Below are 15,847 nucleotides of genomic sequence, written 5' to 3' on the forward strand. Positions count from 1 at the left end.
AACAATATGGCTTCTACATAATCTACATTAGTTTACTAAAAAGTATAATAAATATAATATATATTATATACTTTTTACATACGAACAATACGATCGGTATACTGCCAACACATTACAAAAAGGTATGTATGTGTGTATCTTTAAAGATATTAAGAACGGGTCACTCACAGAATAAATAATAGTACTAGGTACAGAAGACTCACTCTCTAACAAAACGCGTCTATTACGATCAGCACAGATATGGCCGCTAGGTGGCGACAGCGCCACGCGCGGCTTATGGCAAACCCCAAAATTGGGGTGGAACGGATGTACTTTTAGCTACCTGTAACAAAGCGATGAAATCGCGGAGTGAGACACGCCTGCTCACGTCTTAAAATACGGCGATGATGATGATATAATGATAAAATAATCACTTAAGTCGAAAAACGCTCGACATGTTTCACTGCGTACCGAGGAGTGTCATCGGGAGCTTGCGTTGACGGTGACGGACCGGCGCAGACTGCGGATCGCAGCTCTCCGCGCCCGATGACTCGAATATCGATTTTTTTAAATATATTAATATTGTGTAGGCTAATGTGAAACCGCAATTAGGTCAGGCGTGGCTCACTCCGCGATTTCGTCGCGTCGCTATAAGTACACGCGGCCCACACCAATTTTGGTGTCCAGCAGTAGTGGTTGCCGCGCACCGCTGCCTAACGGACGCTCGCGCTTGCGCCACCTAGCGGTCATATCTGTCGTAATAGACGCGTTTTGTTAGTGTGAACCTATGGTATAATAATATACTTCTCCTGGTACTCTCTTCCTGTCTTTTCGTGGTCACGTGACTGACACAAGCCTACGTCATCATGCGACAGCGCTATATGATAATATGCGATAGCGCTATATACAGCGGCCATGTTATTGTGACGTAGGCTTGTGTCACTCTGGGAAGAGAAGACCATGTTTTATTAGACTATGTGTGAACCTGTCCGTACCTAGTATTATTATTTATTTTGTAGGTTTCAATGCTATACATGTGAAAGTTGGCAGTATACCTTATCTCTCGTCATTAACTCGTCATGTCACCTGTCATGTCATGTCACTACATGAGGCTGCACTGGGAATTGTCGGGTGCGGCGAGCCCTTGCGGCGGCACGGCCATGTCACCAACCAGCTCTGTGGGCGGCTGGCCTAGGTCTTGCATCTGGAAAGTAAAATAGAATAAAATTTCTGTCAAAGGAGTACCTATGCGTCATAATGGTCCCAATACCAACATAGTAGGGAATTAGGTCATTATATAGGTATTTCTATTTACTTCATTTCGTTTTAACCTCCTAAGGCCCAAGGTTCTACCTATAGTACTTATTCAGTTCGATGAAATTTCAATCGTATTCAATTGGAACAGAGTCGCATTTGTTTTGTTTCGTTCAATTTTCAGACAAAACCAAAATCAACTCTATTCCCTGCACTAAAGGTTCAAATTTCAGTGGCAATTTCTGGATTTTTCATTTGTATGGCTGGGCCTTAGGAGGCTATGGGCACCAAGCGGAATTCCATTGCAGAACTGAGATACTGGTATTTTAGTCAAAATGTCGTCGCCTTTATTACCTAGGCAACAGAGTCCTATAAAGTAAATAATAGGGAATATTAGGCAAAGCTCTGCGTTGGGGGCACCTTTGTGGCACATACAGTAAACAAACCACATTGACACATCACACGTCACGTCAATCACATGGCCTACCGCGAAACAAGAAAATCGAAATTTCGTTATCTAATCTTTCTATCACTTTTGCATATTCGAGTTTACCCTTGTTAACAAACCGCCTTGATGCACCAATGTTCCAGAACCACTCTGAACCGTTTCCTCTTGACAGTGGGGTCTGTCTCCGTACAGAGCTATACAGCTCTAAGTTTAAGTTTAGTTAAGTTACCTTCTGCATCAGTTCCAACACCACTTCGAACAGTCTCCTCTTGACAACAGGCTCTCTCCATACAGACCTGCCATACAGCTCTAAGTTTAGTTAAGTTACCTTCTGCATCAGTTCCAACACCACTTCGAACGCTCTCCTCTTGACAGTGGGTTCTGTCTCCGTACAGACCTGCTATACAGCTCTAAGTTTAAGTTTAGTTAAGTTACCTTCTCCAACACCACTTTGAATGGTTTCCTCTTGACAGCGGGCTCTCTCTCCGTACAGAGCTATACAGCTCTAAGTTTAAGTTTAGTTAAGTTACCTTCTGCATTAGTTCCAACACCACTTCAAACAGTCTTCTCTTGACAGCGGGGTCTGTCTCCGTACAGACCTGCCATACAGCTCTAAGTTTAGTTAAGTTACCTTCTGCATCAGTTCCAACACCACTTCGAACGCTCTCCTCTTGACAGTGGGTTCTGTCTCCGTACAGACCTGCTATACAGCTCTAAGTTTAAGTTTAGTTAAGTTACCTTCTCCAACACCACTTTGAATGGTTTCCTCTTGACAGCGGGCTCTCTCTCCGTACAGAGCTATACAGCTCTAAGTTTAAGTTTAGTTAAGTTACCTTCTGCATTAGTTCCAACACCACTTCAAACAGTCTTCTCTTGACAGCGGGGTCTGTCTCCGTACAGACCAGCTATACAGCTCTAAGTTTAAGTTTAGTTAAGTTACCTTCTGCATCAGTTCCAACACCACTTTGAACCGTTTCCTCTTGACAGCGGGGTCTGTCTCCGTACAGACCTGCTATACAGCTCTAAGTTTAAGTTTAGTTAAGTTACCTTCTGCATCAGTTCCAGACCTGCTGCATCAGCTTCTGCTGCCAGGACCACTTCGAACGGTCTTCTCTTGAGAGCAGGCTCTCTCTCCGTACAGAGCTATACAGCTCTAAGTTTAAGTTTAGTTAAGTTACCTTCTGCATCAGTTCCAACACCACTTCGAACCGTTTCCTCTTGACATCCTCAGGGTCCGTCTCCTGCTCGGGCTCCAGCTCAGCGCAGACCTGCTGCATCAGCTCCTGCTGCCGACAGTACCTGTCAACAACAAGTTTTATGTCTAAAATTACAATTTATACAAGTTTTTATTATATCGCTGACTGTACTTTTTTTTTACAGGCGGCAAATATTCATTGAGACAATTTATTCATTTATTTTAAACTTTATTACAAAAAACAAAGGTACGAATGGCGGACTTAATGCCTCATGGCATTTTATACTAGTCAACCATAGGGCCAAATGTCAAGGTGGGTACATTGAGAACCATTTCAATTCTGACAAACTCAAACAGTTAAGTTGAGTGGCCTTATCACATAGTTCCTATGGCCACCTCGTGTGTCCATCATCAGGTTAGCTGGATGGTACTATAATAGGTATTGCATTGATGCCCGACTTACATACAATTAATCCAAAATGCCCAGCTGTCGTAGTCATCCTGGGGCACTTTCCCCTTATTCTCCTCGAGCCAGGCGGGGTTGTCCACCAACTCCTTCAAGGAGTAGAAGACCTCCTTAAAGAGGAGGAACATGTTGTTCCTGAAATATAACGATTAATCCAAAATGCCCACCTGTCGTAGTCATCCCGGGGCACTTTCCTCTTGTTCTCCTCGAGCCAGGCGGGGTTGTCCATCAACTCCTTCAAGGAGTAGAAGACCTCCTTAAAGAGGAGGAACATGTTGGTTCTGAAATATAACGATTGATTCAAAACGCCCACCTGTCGTAGTCATCTTGGGGCACTTTCCCCTTATTCTCCTCAAGCCAGGCGGGATACTTGTCCACCAACTCCTTCAAGGAGGGGTAGAGGACCTCCTTAGAGAGGAGGGACTGCATCATGCCTTGCATGAAGGGGAGGAACATGTTGCCATCCTGAAATATAACAAATAAATGAACGAATCAACTTTTTTGTGTGGTTATTCTGGTACAATAGTGGCACAGTTTGTTAGAAGTAATGTTGTATGTATCATATTTTTCAACATACAGTCAGCAGCAGATGTTGCTAAGCGCGCGAGGTGTTCAAAATTACCTTGACACACTTTTATTCTCTTAATAAAGTCGCGTCAAGATCATTTTGAACAACTGGCCGCCTTAGCAACTTCTGCTGCTGACTGTACAAAACAGTTTAGAATTTATAGTCCGTTTTTTTAGCATTAGAAAGAACTTCGCAGAAGTTCGCTTGTAGTTCTAAATCTGGCACTTTTAGCGCTAACAATTTGAAGTAAATTATATGTATTGACCATGCTACATTAGATAGTTCAATAATTGTTAACAATTAACAAGCCTGATAAAAACTGCACGCTTGCTTCTGCGGAGTTCTTTCTAATGCTAAAAAAAACGAACTATAGTATAGAGGCAGATTGTCACAATAATTTCTACCTAGCCACAGTAAATCTGCTGCCACCTTTCGACAACTGATTAAAACTTTTAGAACGCCATTTGACATTGATCCTTGTTCTTTCGCCGATATGTATTAAATTTGTTAAATGCGAAAAAGTGACGCCACTCGAGTATAGGCCAAAGGTGTGGCACCATCGCTCGATGAGATACCTTTATCCTATACCATGCCCATGACCTATGCTCGTGTAGATGGCGACTCTTTTACATTTAACAAATTTAACACATATTAGTGAAAGAACAAGGATCAAAGTGAAATGGCGTTCTAAAAGTGTTAATCAGTTGTCGAAAGATGGCAGTAAATTTACTGTGACTACAAAAACCGGGCAAGTGCGAGTCGGACTCGCGCACGAAGGGTTCCGTACCATAATGCAAAAAAAAAACAAAAAAAAAGCAAAAAAAAAAACGGTCACCCATCCAAGTACTGACCACTCCCGACGTTGCTTAACTTTGGTCAAACATCACGTTTGTTGTATGGAAGCCCCATTTAAATCTTTATTTTATTCTGTTTTTAGTATTTGTTGTTATAGCGGCAACAGAAATACATCATCTGTGAAAATTTCAACTGTCTAGCTATCACAGTTCGTGAGATACAGCCTGGTGACAGACGGACGGACGGACAGCGAAGTCTTAGTAATAGGGTCCCGTTTTACCCTTTGGGTACGGAACCCTAAAAATGACTGAAAATCCGCCTTTATACTAAATTCTCGTTGTCAGATTGCCATGTGACATCACGATTTATTTCAGCTGTCAAAATAAGGGTTTTTTTTAAGTTTTGACATCCCCACAGACAAGACATCCACCAAACTGAGCACAGTAGCGCTACCCCCTCTGCCACAAATATACGGTAGTTTTACTCCATTTTAGAGTCAAAGTGTCTTTGTGTGACGTCCGTCTCTTTGAACGGACCAATCACGGCACGGGATTCGCTCACCTCGTCCGCACCCCCGTGTTTTTGGCAGCATCGATTTCATGAAATAATTGCTCTAAACTCCGTCTAGAGGATTTCTAGTCAATGGAAATCCCTACAACGACAACTGTTTGATGGTAGATCCTCACCTGGTTTTCTCCAAGGTTGAAGTTGCCGAACATATTGGCGAGGTCCTGGTCGCTGAAAGGCGTCTGTAGACCTTCGGAGTTCGAGCTCAGGTTCTGAAGGGTCTGGGATATGGCAGCTGACACCTGGCAAATATAAAATAGTAGTTTTCACACCACCTATTCGGAAATGAGTTTTTTCTTCCCTGCTAGGAGGGATCAAAGTGGCACTTTTCCTCCCTGCTAGGAGGGATCAAAGTAACACTTTTCTGTTCAAGCACACTATTTTTACTTTTTTTTGTACATTATTTTTTTAGCTTAAATAATCTGTTTACGCATCAGATTGTGTCAACACTAAGATTTTTTTCAACACAAACTACTATTGTGCTACAAGGGATCAAAATGATATATTTCCGTCAAGGGCGTACATTGAATCCTGAATGAAGCGATGGATTCTACAATAGAATTCCGAATGTAGTAAGGAATTCTAAAGTAGAATCCTGAGCGTAATGAGGGATTCAAGTGTCAACGCCCAAGACGAAATAATTTTGATACCGTGTGACACACACTGCTTTTCACATCTCCTATGAGGGAATTATGATGCTTAAACAGATTCTTCAATCTAATAAAATAATGTGCAAAAAATGTAAAAATAAAAATGTAATGTGCTAGAACAGAAAAGTGTTACTTTGATCCCTTCTAGCAGGGAACAAAAAGCCTTTTTTCGAATTGGTGATGTGAAATAGTTATTTACGATACAAGTGCGAAAAAGAGGAAATTCGAAACGAGTGGCGATAAATTAAAACACGACCAAAGGGAGTGTTTTAAATCGACACGAGTTGCGAATTACCTATTTGCACGTGTATCGTACAACGTTTTACAGTACATATATGGCCCTTTAAACTTTTGACATACGCACGAAAAGTGCTATTTTACGCACTAGTGCGGGAAAATAGGACCATATGTACTGTAATAGTACATTATTGTCGAGGCTCGGAAGTAGCTACTTGCAGGCTGAGGATTCGTTTTAAACGGACGACCTTGGGAGTCCGTTTAATTGAATCCGAAGCCAGCAAGTAGCCTTCCAGCCGAGTCATATATAGTGCTTTTCTCAAAAATGGTGCAAGAAATATAAATATCATATAAATATTTTACAAAAACAACGTTATTACGTATATATTTTCACAGAAAAAAGCCCTTGCCGCCTTTTTATTTTTTTTAATAAAAAAATAGAAGTGTATTTTTCTGCCGAAAATACGCCAACCTATTTGAGACACCTAAATAGTCGCGGTACTAATCATCTGTTTGGCTGTTTAATGGGCCTGTGCCTTCATTTGATATGGCCATTTCAACTTTTAAAAAGTTTGGAACTCGACAAATAATGGAATTTGTATGCAACATTGCAGTCCCAAAATCGAGACTGCAATGTTTTTAACTTTTTAATTTTTGACTAACCATAAACTACGCGCTTCGCGACCTATTTTTTAGACGGCAAAGTCGACTTTGCCGTCCATTTTTGAGAAAATAAATATTACGGGACAATCTTTCACAAATTTTCTCAATAAGGCTCGGTCAGTGTCAATATACCGAACGTCAGAACACAGCTAAAATTTTGTTCCTATGCCGGATTGGGACAAAGAGTATAGGGTAGGTGTTATACTGTATTAAATATTTTTTTTACATCATGCATGATATAAAGCACCAGATAATTATTAGAAAAACACAGATAATAGTTATTTACGATACAAGTGCGGAAAATAGGAAATTCGAAACGAGTGGCGATAAATTAAAACACGACCGAAGGGAGTGTTTTAAATCGACACGAGTTTCGAATTACCTATTCGCACGTGTATCGTACAACGTTTTACAGTACATATGGCCCTTTAAGCTTTTGACATACACACGAAAAGTGCTATTTTACGCACTAGTGCGGGAAAATAGGGCCATATGTACTGTAAAAGTTATTTTTAAACACAAGTTCTATTTAATAAATCTGATAGAACTATATAAAGTAGGTGAGTTGACCGTGACGTCACGATGTAATGTTTCATATAAAATCCATATTAGCAAATCATTTTGACAGTTCTAAAAAAGTAACTGATTTGACTAGTAGAAAAATACCCTATTTATCATGAGATCATGACAGTAACTTTCTATTTCAAATTCCCTTTGATTGGGGGGAAATGAAATCCAAACCGTACCTCGTCTATCTTGGCGGGGTCCGCGGCGGGGGCCTCGCCGCCGTCCGCGCCCGCGCCCGCCGGCTGCAGCACGGCGGCCGCCGCCTCTGCGCAAACACATACATCAATACAAGTTAAATGGACCAATCTTAAGACATCGGTTACACGCTAATTCTGGCGTTAGTTCAGTCCGTCATTCCATTCGAGTTTTGACTGATGCCAGAATGATGGAAAATGGACTAGACGATCAGTCCAGACTGACAACAGACTGATAAAATTATGACAATAGACATTGGTTACACATTGGGCCTAATGAGGATAAATCACTCACCAGCCATTTTCGAGAATGTCTGTGCTATCTGCTCCTGGCTGATTTCTTGCTCTGAAATACAAAATTTTTGATCATAATCTCTTTAATTCTTTGATATTTGAGAATAGTATTGTCAGGATAATTGATTAGATTATCTAAATTAAATATAAGGCACTGGTCCCACCGCGAGCTAGTAAGCTATGAGCTATCGGCTATAAACACGAACAAAACAATACACTCTTTTTGATTGGGCAGTCGTGTAAAAAGATAAGCACTCCCGTGTAAATAAAAGAGACACGGCGATATTTATAGTTACTCGCCCAGCGGTGAGCTATAAATATCGCCGTGTCTCTTTTATTTACACGGGAGTGCTTATCTTTTGTTCGTGTTTATAGCCGTTAGCTCATAGCTTACTAGCTCGCGGTGGGACCAGTGTCTAAAAAATATACATAAATAAACAAGATACCGAAATTGAATACCAGTTAATTTGAATGAAAAATATATCGATATTCGGTCCCTGCCTACGGGTGACTAGAGGCACAGAATAAATAATAGTTCTAGGCACAGAAGATTCACTGTCTAACAAAACGAGTCTGTTACGATCAGGATAGATGTGACCGCTAGGTGGCGCAAGCGCCACGCGCAGGCAATAGCTAGCCACCAAAATTGGTGTATGGACGGATGTACTTGTAGCTATTTGATGCCACACAACGAAATCGCGGAGTGAGCCACGCCTGCTAGAAGTTCTTCTTCTTCTTTATGTTAGGGGCTATTGCCACCTACTACAACTCTCGATCCAAACCTGCAACTTCAAACAGCTGCAGGATCGTTTTGATCAAAATTAGGGAATGCAAATCATTTATTTTTTATAATCGGTGTTTAACCGAAACCGCGGTTATTTCCATACAAAAAATAACCGATTTGCAAGGAATGCAATCTCGAGAGACTTTAACTCCTCCTGCTAGAGGTTATAAACTCTGCTTACGTTCCCCCGGCACACCACTGCCAGCACTGAAGCTGCCGAGCAAAGCGGCCATATTGCTCTCGAACTGCGCCGCAGCCTCCTTAATGAACTCCTCGCTCCACACCGGCTCCTGAGCCTCTCCGGCTGCGGGCGGCTTCTTCGTCATGTCTTGGAGAGCGCCTGTAATCATTGTTTAAACCAATGAAATTGATTTAATAGACTAAAGAGTATGGTTCTAGCTATAGTACTCATGAGTCACATAAACGTAGCTACATTTTCATTTTAGAATAAGAGAAATGTTTATGAGCACAAATAATAAATAGCACAAAACTAAAATTCATTCAGAACATAAATATATGTGCCAAAAGGTCCTCACTCAGCTTCTTGTCAAATTGTGTATCCTAGGAGACACAACGTGAAGCTGATTTTCAGGGAGGCCTGGTAAAATACTAAAGCTAAAACTATTTAAATTGATATTCTTAAATTTGACATAAATTTAAGCATGTTGGAGAGTGTAACTTTAATTGTATGGAAGCGGCTTTATAGCAACAGATTTGTGAGACCTAACCTCATACTTTAAGGGGTTTTTAACATCATGTTAACTTTATATTGTTGCCACAGTTTATGAATTATTTGTTTATCTATGGGGCTCATTTTAGGTCAAGCTAATTTTCAAAGAAATTACATTTCTTGTTAAATAATTGGTAATAATAAGTTTGTCTTTTTCCAGGAGAACTTTTGTACTCACAAGGTCAAATATTATTATAGCAGACATAATTAAACTTAAGAACTAATCACAATTACTAATTAATTTAAACTAAAAATGTAAGCAAGGACACGTGAAAAAAAAATTCCCAATGACGAAATTTCGTCATTCTTCGTTTTGCACGTTCTCGTATTGACAAAGTTCATTAATGTACGCAATGCTCGTTAATGTATGCAAATATTTAAGGTACAATGCAAACGGAAATAAAAAATAAAGGTTATACTTATTAGGTAATGAATCCCAAGATTATTTTAAGAACTTACTGTCGAGTAGATCGTCCAATTCCGGATCAACCTCCTTTTTAGTCGCATCCTTGTTGTCGGACATAATAATTAAGTAATTAAACTATTTAAATTAAATTCGATGAGAAAATTTTCACAAGACAGTCTAGTTTTTTGACGTTTCAAAATTTTATAGTCAGAGAGAGCTTTATACAAAATAACCTTTGAGATAAATACAGTAACACCAACGTGAGAAATTAGAAATTTAAATATTAGCTTGTAAAATAACTATTCGATGTTTTATATGAATTTGTCTCTATATTAACCACTTAATTTTAATCACTATAATAATACATATTGTTTTACTGAATGAACATTTAGTTTACAAATAATTTACAATTATAGTTATTTAAAATAAGTTGTTATGTTGCTAACCCTGTTTCAGTAATACAGAGAAAAAATCCCTTATTGTGTTTTATCTATGGAGACAATTGACAACTAGCGTTTTGTTACTGCATTTATCTCGTATCATGTGACTAAATATAAAGGCGGAAATACAATTAACACAACGCGTGCACCTAATGTTCGTTTTTTTAGCATTAGAAAGAACTTCGCAGAAGTAACCTTGTGGTTCCAAATCCGCCACTTTTAGCGGTAATAATTTGAAGTAAATTATATGTATTGACCATGCTACATTAGATAATTCAATAATTATTAACAATTAAAGAGCCTGATAAAAACTGCATGCTTGCTTCTGTGGAGTTCTTTCTAATGCTAAAAAAACGAACTATATATACTTACTTTACTCTTTGGTAAGCGGTAACCGTAGCCCATGAATGCCTGTGACGTCAGCAACAGCGACATTTGTCGAATTGTCAAGCCCCCTCCAGACTATGTGCGTGAATCGCGCCGCGACGTCGCGGAGCGAACATATCACGAAGTTGACGTATGACTCCACACTCGCACACTTCACGGCGATTTCGCAGTTTGGTTTGCGGCAAGATGGCGGAAAAGCATCAGCTGATCGAGTTTAACTGTTAGTTATCTATGGCATCATACGTGATTTAGCTGTTTTTCCATTTTGATTTCTTGTGAAACCGTAAAATATAGCTGCTTAATGTAATATAATCATAATATAATTAATATTTATCTGGCCACAGAAGAGCCATAATAGTGTGTAATGTGGAGTCTTGCAAGTTCGCGCTTCGCGTCTCCTTTGACGCGGGCCGAAATACCGACAAAAAACGGAGAACAAGGCGCGAAGACGTGAACAATCTGCGAAATCGACGCCACACTTGCGTTCGCGGCTTCGCCCGCGATTCACGCGCATAGTCTGGAGGAAGCTTTACACCTGTCGTCGTGGTGGCGGGTGGGCCCAGTTTTATAAAGTTACAAGTTACAGGTTACAAGAGTACAGGCTACAGGCACCTGTAATGCACTGTGAACGGCTACAGGTGTTTTATAAATACACATAAATAATTACAGTTGTAAAGAACCACGGTCAATCTCGATTACATGTGAAATCTACAGGTGTGAAGGACATCACTATTTTAAAAAAAACGTGTGTCATAGATACTCGGTTCTCTACTAAATTATGTGTTTTTGTTTGCTGTAAAATATTAATTACTGGAAAAATGGCCAGAAATGAAGGAAAAATCGAGTGGTTGAGAGCGGCGTTCCATGCCAAGGATATACTTTTTGGGCCGTTTTCAGATTCAGATTAAGTTAGATTTAATGAAATATTTACATAATAAGTAAATAACATGTAAATAAGTACTCTTTCACATTCTTACATTAAAATGTATCGTTTCGGTAGCGGCTCAAAGATAAATACGGTGTGTATCGAAAATTATGAATAGTACACTTTACCATAATGTGAATGCACTATACTTAAATAAAGAGACGAATGCTAATAAATCAACGACAAATATCGGCAATAATCCCTTTCCATTTCCTAGTAGATAAAATAAAACGAATCGTCAATAAAATCAATATCAAACATATTGTCACTTTATTTCCTATTTTACTATATATTTCAGATACATTAACAAAAACTGATAAGGTCAGTGCATGGAAAAGTATGCATGCCCTGGCACAATCGTTGGCGTTGGTGCTTAACAATAAAGAGTAAAGTTTAAAATCTCTCAGAAAACGAGTCTACAAGTAACTGCTGTTGTGCTGTTACAGGACTCAAGACGTATGTAAGTTTTTGTTACAAGTGTACCAATCTACACTTGTAATTTACAATATTTTTATAAAACGCTTGTTCGATTATGAGTTTAAAACTATAAAACTCCCGTATTTTCGTCTATGGTTGAGCTACAGGCACTTGTACCTGTAACCTGTAAAATTGTAACACAGTACTTTTATAAAACGCAAATTGTAAAAAACGGAGCAAGTGTTGCCAGTAAACGCCTGTAAACTTGTAACTTGTAACTTTATAAAACTGGGCCCTGGTGACGTCTTGAAATGTAGGCTTGTTTTTGTTGTGAATTTGTTGCCCACCATAAACCATACTAAATTTATGGCGGGGAACAAACAAAAAGTGAGACTGCGACAAGGACAAGCAATAATAACGCTTTCTCTGCTACTCCTACTGAAAGTTCCATAAGTGCATCTCGTTCAGTCATTTGGCCTCTCCCCCGTTTCATCTCTAGAGTCTGGCTAGCCAAAAATTGTTGACAGATATTTCGTTGTTGTATCACTCAATTGGGTAGGTAAAGTTTTTTGAAGATAGGCAAATTATATTTTTTTCCGATAGTATTCATTATAGTGATCACGGAAATGCAGCTCTTTTATTTTTATTTAATTTTATTGATTAAATATAATTTTTTAAATGATCGATATGACGTTTGTGAGGTGAAATGGCAGATCCGATTAATTCCTTTGCGTGTAGTAAATGGGACGAGATAGAAAAAAAAACGATGTCAACTGTCAGTGTCATTCTTGGAAAATAACATGAAAATAATTTTCTGTTACCTTGCGAATTGCTATTAATGTTATCATTGAGATTTTCGACGACCTCAGCACGACCCACGGACTTCTGATTCCCCACGACATCTGCGCGTATTTGGACAAAGATTGAATTTACTTTCGACAACTTGGCACTGCATATTGGACAACGTTTTCTTCCCCACCCCTACACGACGACCCCTGCGCTGACCCTTGGACTGAGTTTTGCAAGAAAAATAAGCGAGTTCATGCGAGATTGCGAGCAGATTCTACAAATTTGAAATTATTATCATAACAGTGATAAGCACAATGCCGTTGAATTAGAGGAGCAATGGCCGTACAGGAGTACGTATCCGTGAAATACATAGGTACATAAAACTTTTTTCACTAGTTTTTTGATTTTTAGAGCACCGTACAAAACTTTGTTCACGGTGCTCTTATGGGATCACTTCGGTCTTGCAAATCGGTTAAATGCGTTTTTCTCAAAGACCGTTTGATGTAGGTACCTGAAATTTGGAATAGTTATGGCAAGTACCATCACTAACACTGTGAATAAGTCGAAACTGCTTATTTCTGATTTTAGGGGGAAATTTAGGGATTAAGAGGGGTAGGCTGAATTTTATTTTCAATTGTAAGAATCGTGTGAGGTACCATTAGAAAGCTTGCAAAAAATTGAGTCGATGGACTGATTTTGACTTCATTTTAGAATGCAATAGTTTCGATAAAAAATGCATTTAAAGTTGCAAGTTTTCATACAAAAAATTTCACCTCTGTCCTGGCGATTTTCGGGAAAACTATAGCTAACAGGCAGCTGACCAGTCAATATCCAACTAAAACGAGTATGGAGACGGCGGGAAAATTATCAGGTTAACTCTAACTTTATTAGTTTTAAAACTGCAGCCTGATCTTTGGTTGCTTAGGGCTAGCTAACTGATGCTTACACTGGTCATTCATATTAAGAAGTAGTTTTAATTAGAAAGATCCTTACTTAAAACTTTGACATTGAAATTTATGACTTATGTCTTTGATACAAAGTTTAATTCTACTTACTTACTTTTGTGAGATATTTAATTTTTTTCTGAATAGCCTACTATAAGTATGAGAGAGTAAAAGATCTGCAAAATGCAACCTTATTATAAAGCAAATAAGTTTAAATTTCGAACGGGCTTTCCAACCAATGGACTATCGCAGTGTGCTCAGTAAGAATCATATTTATTATTGGAGTTTATCAGTTCAAATTTAAATTAAGAATTCCGTTCTTCACTGTCGTTGTGTTTTTTTTTTCACATTAGAGCACATAGAGTTAGTAAAGCGAATAGATATAATAAAGTCATTCAATATTTATTAACAGCTATGGCGTCATCTACCTAAACTGTAATAACGACAAGTAGCAATTAAAAATATTGTATTATGTGTAGAGTTAAAGGTAACTCAGCTCAGGTAAGAAAGCACATCAAATTGTATGAAAGCATCTCATAACAATCAGTCAGATTCATATAATATGTATTCTCATTTCTTTTATTGATTTTAATTTCTTTTCCTTTTGTAAGATTTGATATGTTTTCTGAAAGAGCTACGTATTTGTGATTTCATGTACATATATGTTTATTTTTTATATCAAATTCTATAAAGTTATGTACTCACTGAGTATAATTGCATGAATTCTATAGTAATTTAAATTGTATTTTTCTTAATTACTCGTAATGCATGTTAATTATAAGATGTAATAATGTTTTGAAAAGATGTGTCCCGCCGAGTTTGTTGCCGGTCCCATATTGGGATACCCTCCTCCAATTGAGGGGGGATTTAAATCTTCTCGGGGCAGAGGTGTACGGTTGGAGCCGGTAAAGGTTTATTTGACGTTCATAAGCGCATTGTAATATGCCTACTTGAATAAACTATTTTTTATCTTTTATCTTTTTTTTTTATAGATTTTACTGAGAGTATCTGATTCTACGAAACAGTACCTATTCCTTTTCATTAAGTACCATTAAATTTATGTATTAATTGTATAAAGTATGTATATTTTTGAACCGATCGGTGAGAGCAGTAACTAGATACTGTTCTGTGACGAAAAAAAAAATTAAAATTCACAATTCACAGTTTTTGGAAACAAAGGTAAAGTTGACGAAATATAAAGTAAGCCCATCTTGATCAAACTTGTTTGAGTGACAAAATTGTCAGTTAAGATTTGGTACTCATGAATTCCAGTTCTACTAAAATATTTTTGCTTTTAAAAACTGATGTACAATAAGTCCAAAATTGTCCGGTAAGTTAGGTTTATATTCAAATTATACGCAATTCTTTGTAGTAACTCCGCCAAGTGGACGGGAACAGGTACTGGACGGCAACCGGTACTGGACGGCAACCTGACGCAGTTACCCTACTTGTACTAAAACTTAGACATTTATTATTACTTATTAGGTACTTATTTCTGTGACTTATATGAAACATGAGCAAATTGACTAATATTTTACGTTAATTATATTTTGAGTCAGAAACAAGCCTAACGTCAAAAACCGAGAAATGCCGAATCACAGACTTAATTGTAATATTATTCCTTTTTGAGTCGTGCCTGCCCAGTCTACAAGTTTAAAATACAACAATTGCGAATATATCAAAGATTATGAGGTTGTATGTATACCCAGTATTTTTGACGGATTTAGTTTTTCAGGCTCGAAGTTGCCTGTCAACTCTGACGTATATTAAATTGTCAACTATTGGCAAAGTGCCGTGGCAGAAAAAGCCATTCTCACAAAAAAAAGAATCAATAATAATGAAAATGTTCAGACAAGTAGAAGAATATCATACTTCAATATGTTATGGATGCTAGTAAGATGTAAAAACAACAGTTTAGCGGAATGTCAGTTTACGAAATGGTTTGTACAAATTACAGAGAAATTCATAATAATTTGTTTCTACTAGAAGTGTGCCTTCACCAAACGTTTTAGATAAACGGTATTAGGCCTATATTATATAAACGTTCTTGATTTCGGTTGGCCGAAATGGGACTTACGATTTTTCCTCTTTTCACCTCCAAGATGAGGTTGATTGTTAGTGTTAGAAAGCTGTAATTTGGTATGGATA

General features: G+C 38.2%; 2 protein-coding genes across 1 annotated transcript; both read right to left on the reverse strand.

Annotated features, from left to right (window-relative positions):
* The window catches only part of LOC134677979 (fatty acyl-CoA reductase wat-like), a 339,904-nt gene that overhangs the window by 81,892 nt on the left and 242,165 nt on the right, over positions 1-15,847 (reverse strand).
* Positions 619-9,985, reverse strand: LOC134678052 (peroxisomal biogenesis factor 19). Its single transcript, XM_063536496.1, has 8 exons — positions 9,851-9,985; positions 8,843-9,001; positions 7,879-7,929; positions 7,569-7,654; positions 5,392-5,514; positions 3,656-3,807; positions 2,860-2,980; positions 619-1,183 (listed from the first exon to the last, which is right to left on the reverse strand). Exons 1-8 carry the CDS (start codon positions 9,912-9,914, stop codon positions 1,082-1,084), a joined length of 858 nt encoding a protein of 285 aa, XP_063392566.1. The 5' UTR covers positions 9,915-9,985; the 3' UTR covers positions 619-1,081.

Source organism: Cydia fagiglandana, chromosome 27, assembly GCF_963556715.1.
Source record: "Cydia fagiglandana chromosome 27, ilCydFagi1.1, whole genome shotgun sequence".
NCBI classification, from domain to species: domain Eukaryota; kingdom Metazoa; phylum Arthropoda; class Insecta; order Lepidoptera; family Tortricidae; genus Cydia; species Cydia fagiglandana.

What these genes read in the sequence shown, in the direction of transcription:
- LOC134678052 (XM_063536496.1), bottom strand. Translation starts at nt 9,914, where the DNA reads ATGTCCGACAACAAGGATGCGACTAAAAAGGAGGTTGATCCGGAATTG. An exon ending in GACATTCTCGAAAATGGCTG is followed by an intron (nt 7,655 to 7,878) that starts GTGAGTGATTTA and finishes GTGTTTGCGCAG; the next exon opens with AGGCGGCGGCCGCCGTGCTG. An exon ending in TCAACCTTGGAGAAAACCAG is followed by an intron (nt 3,808 to 5,391) that starts GTGAGGATCTAC and finishes GTTATATTTCAG; the next exon opens with GATGGCAACATGTTCCTCCC.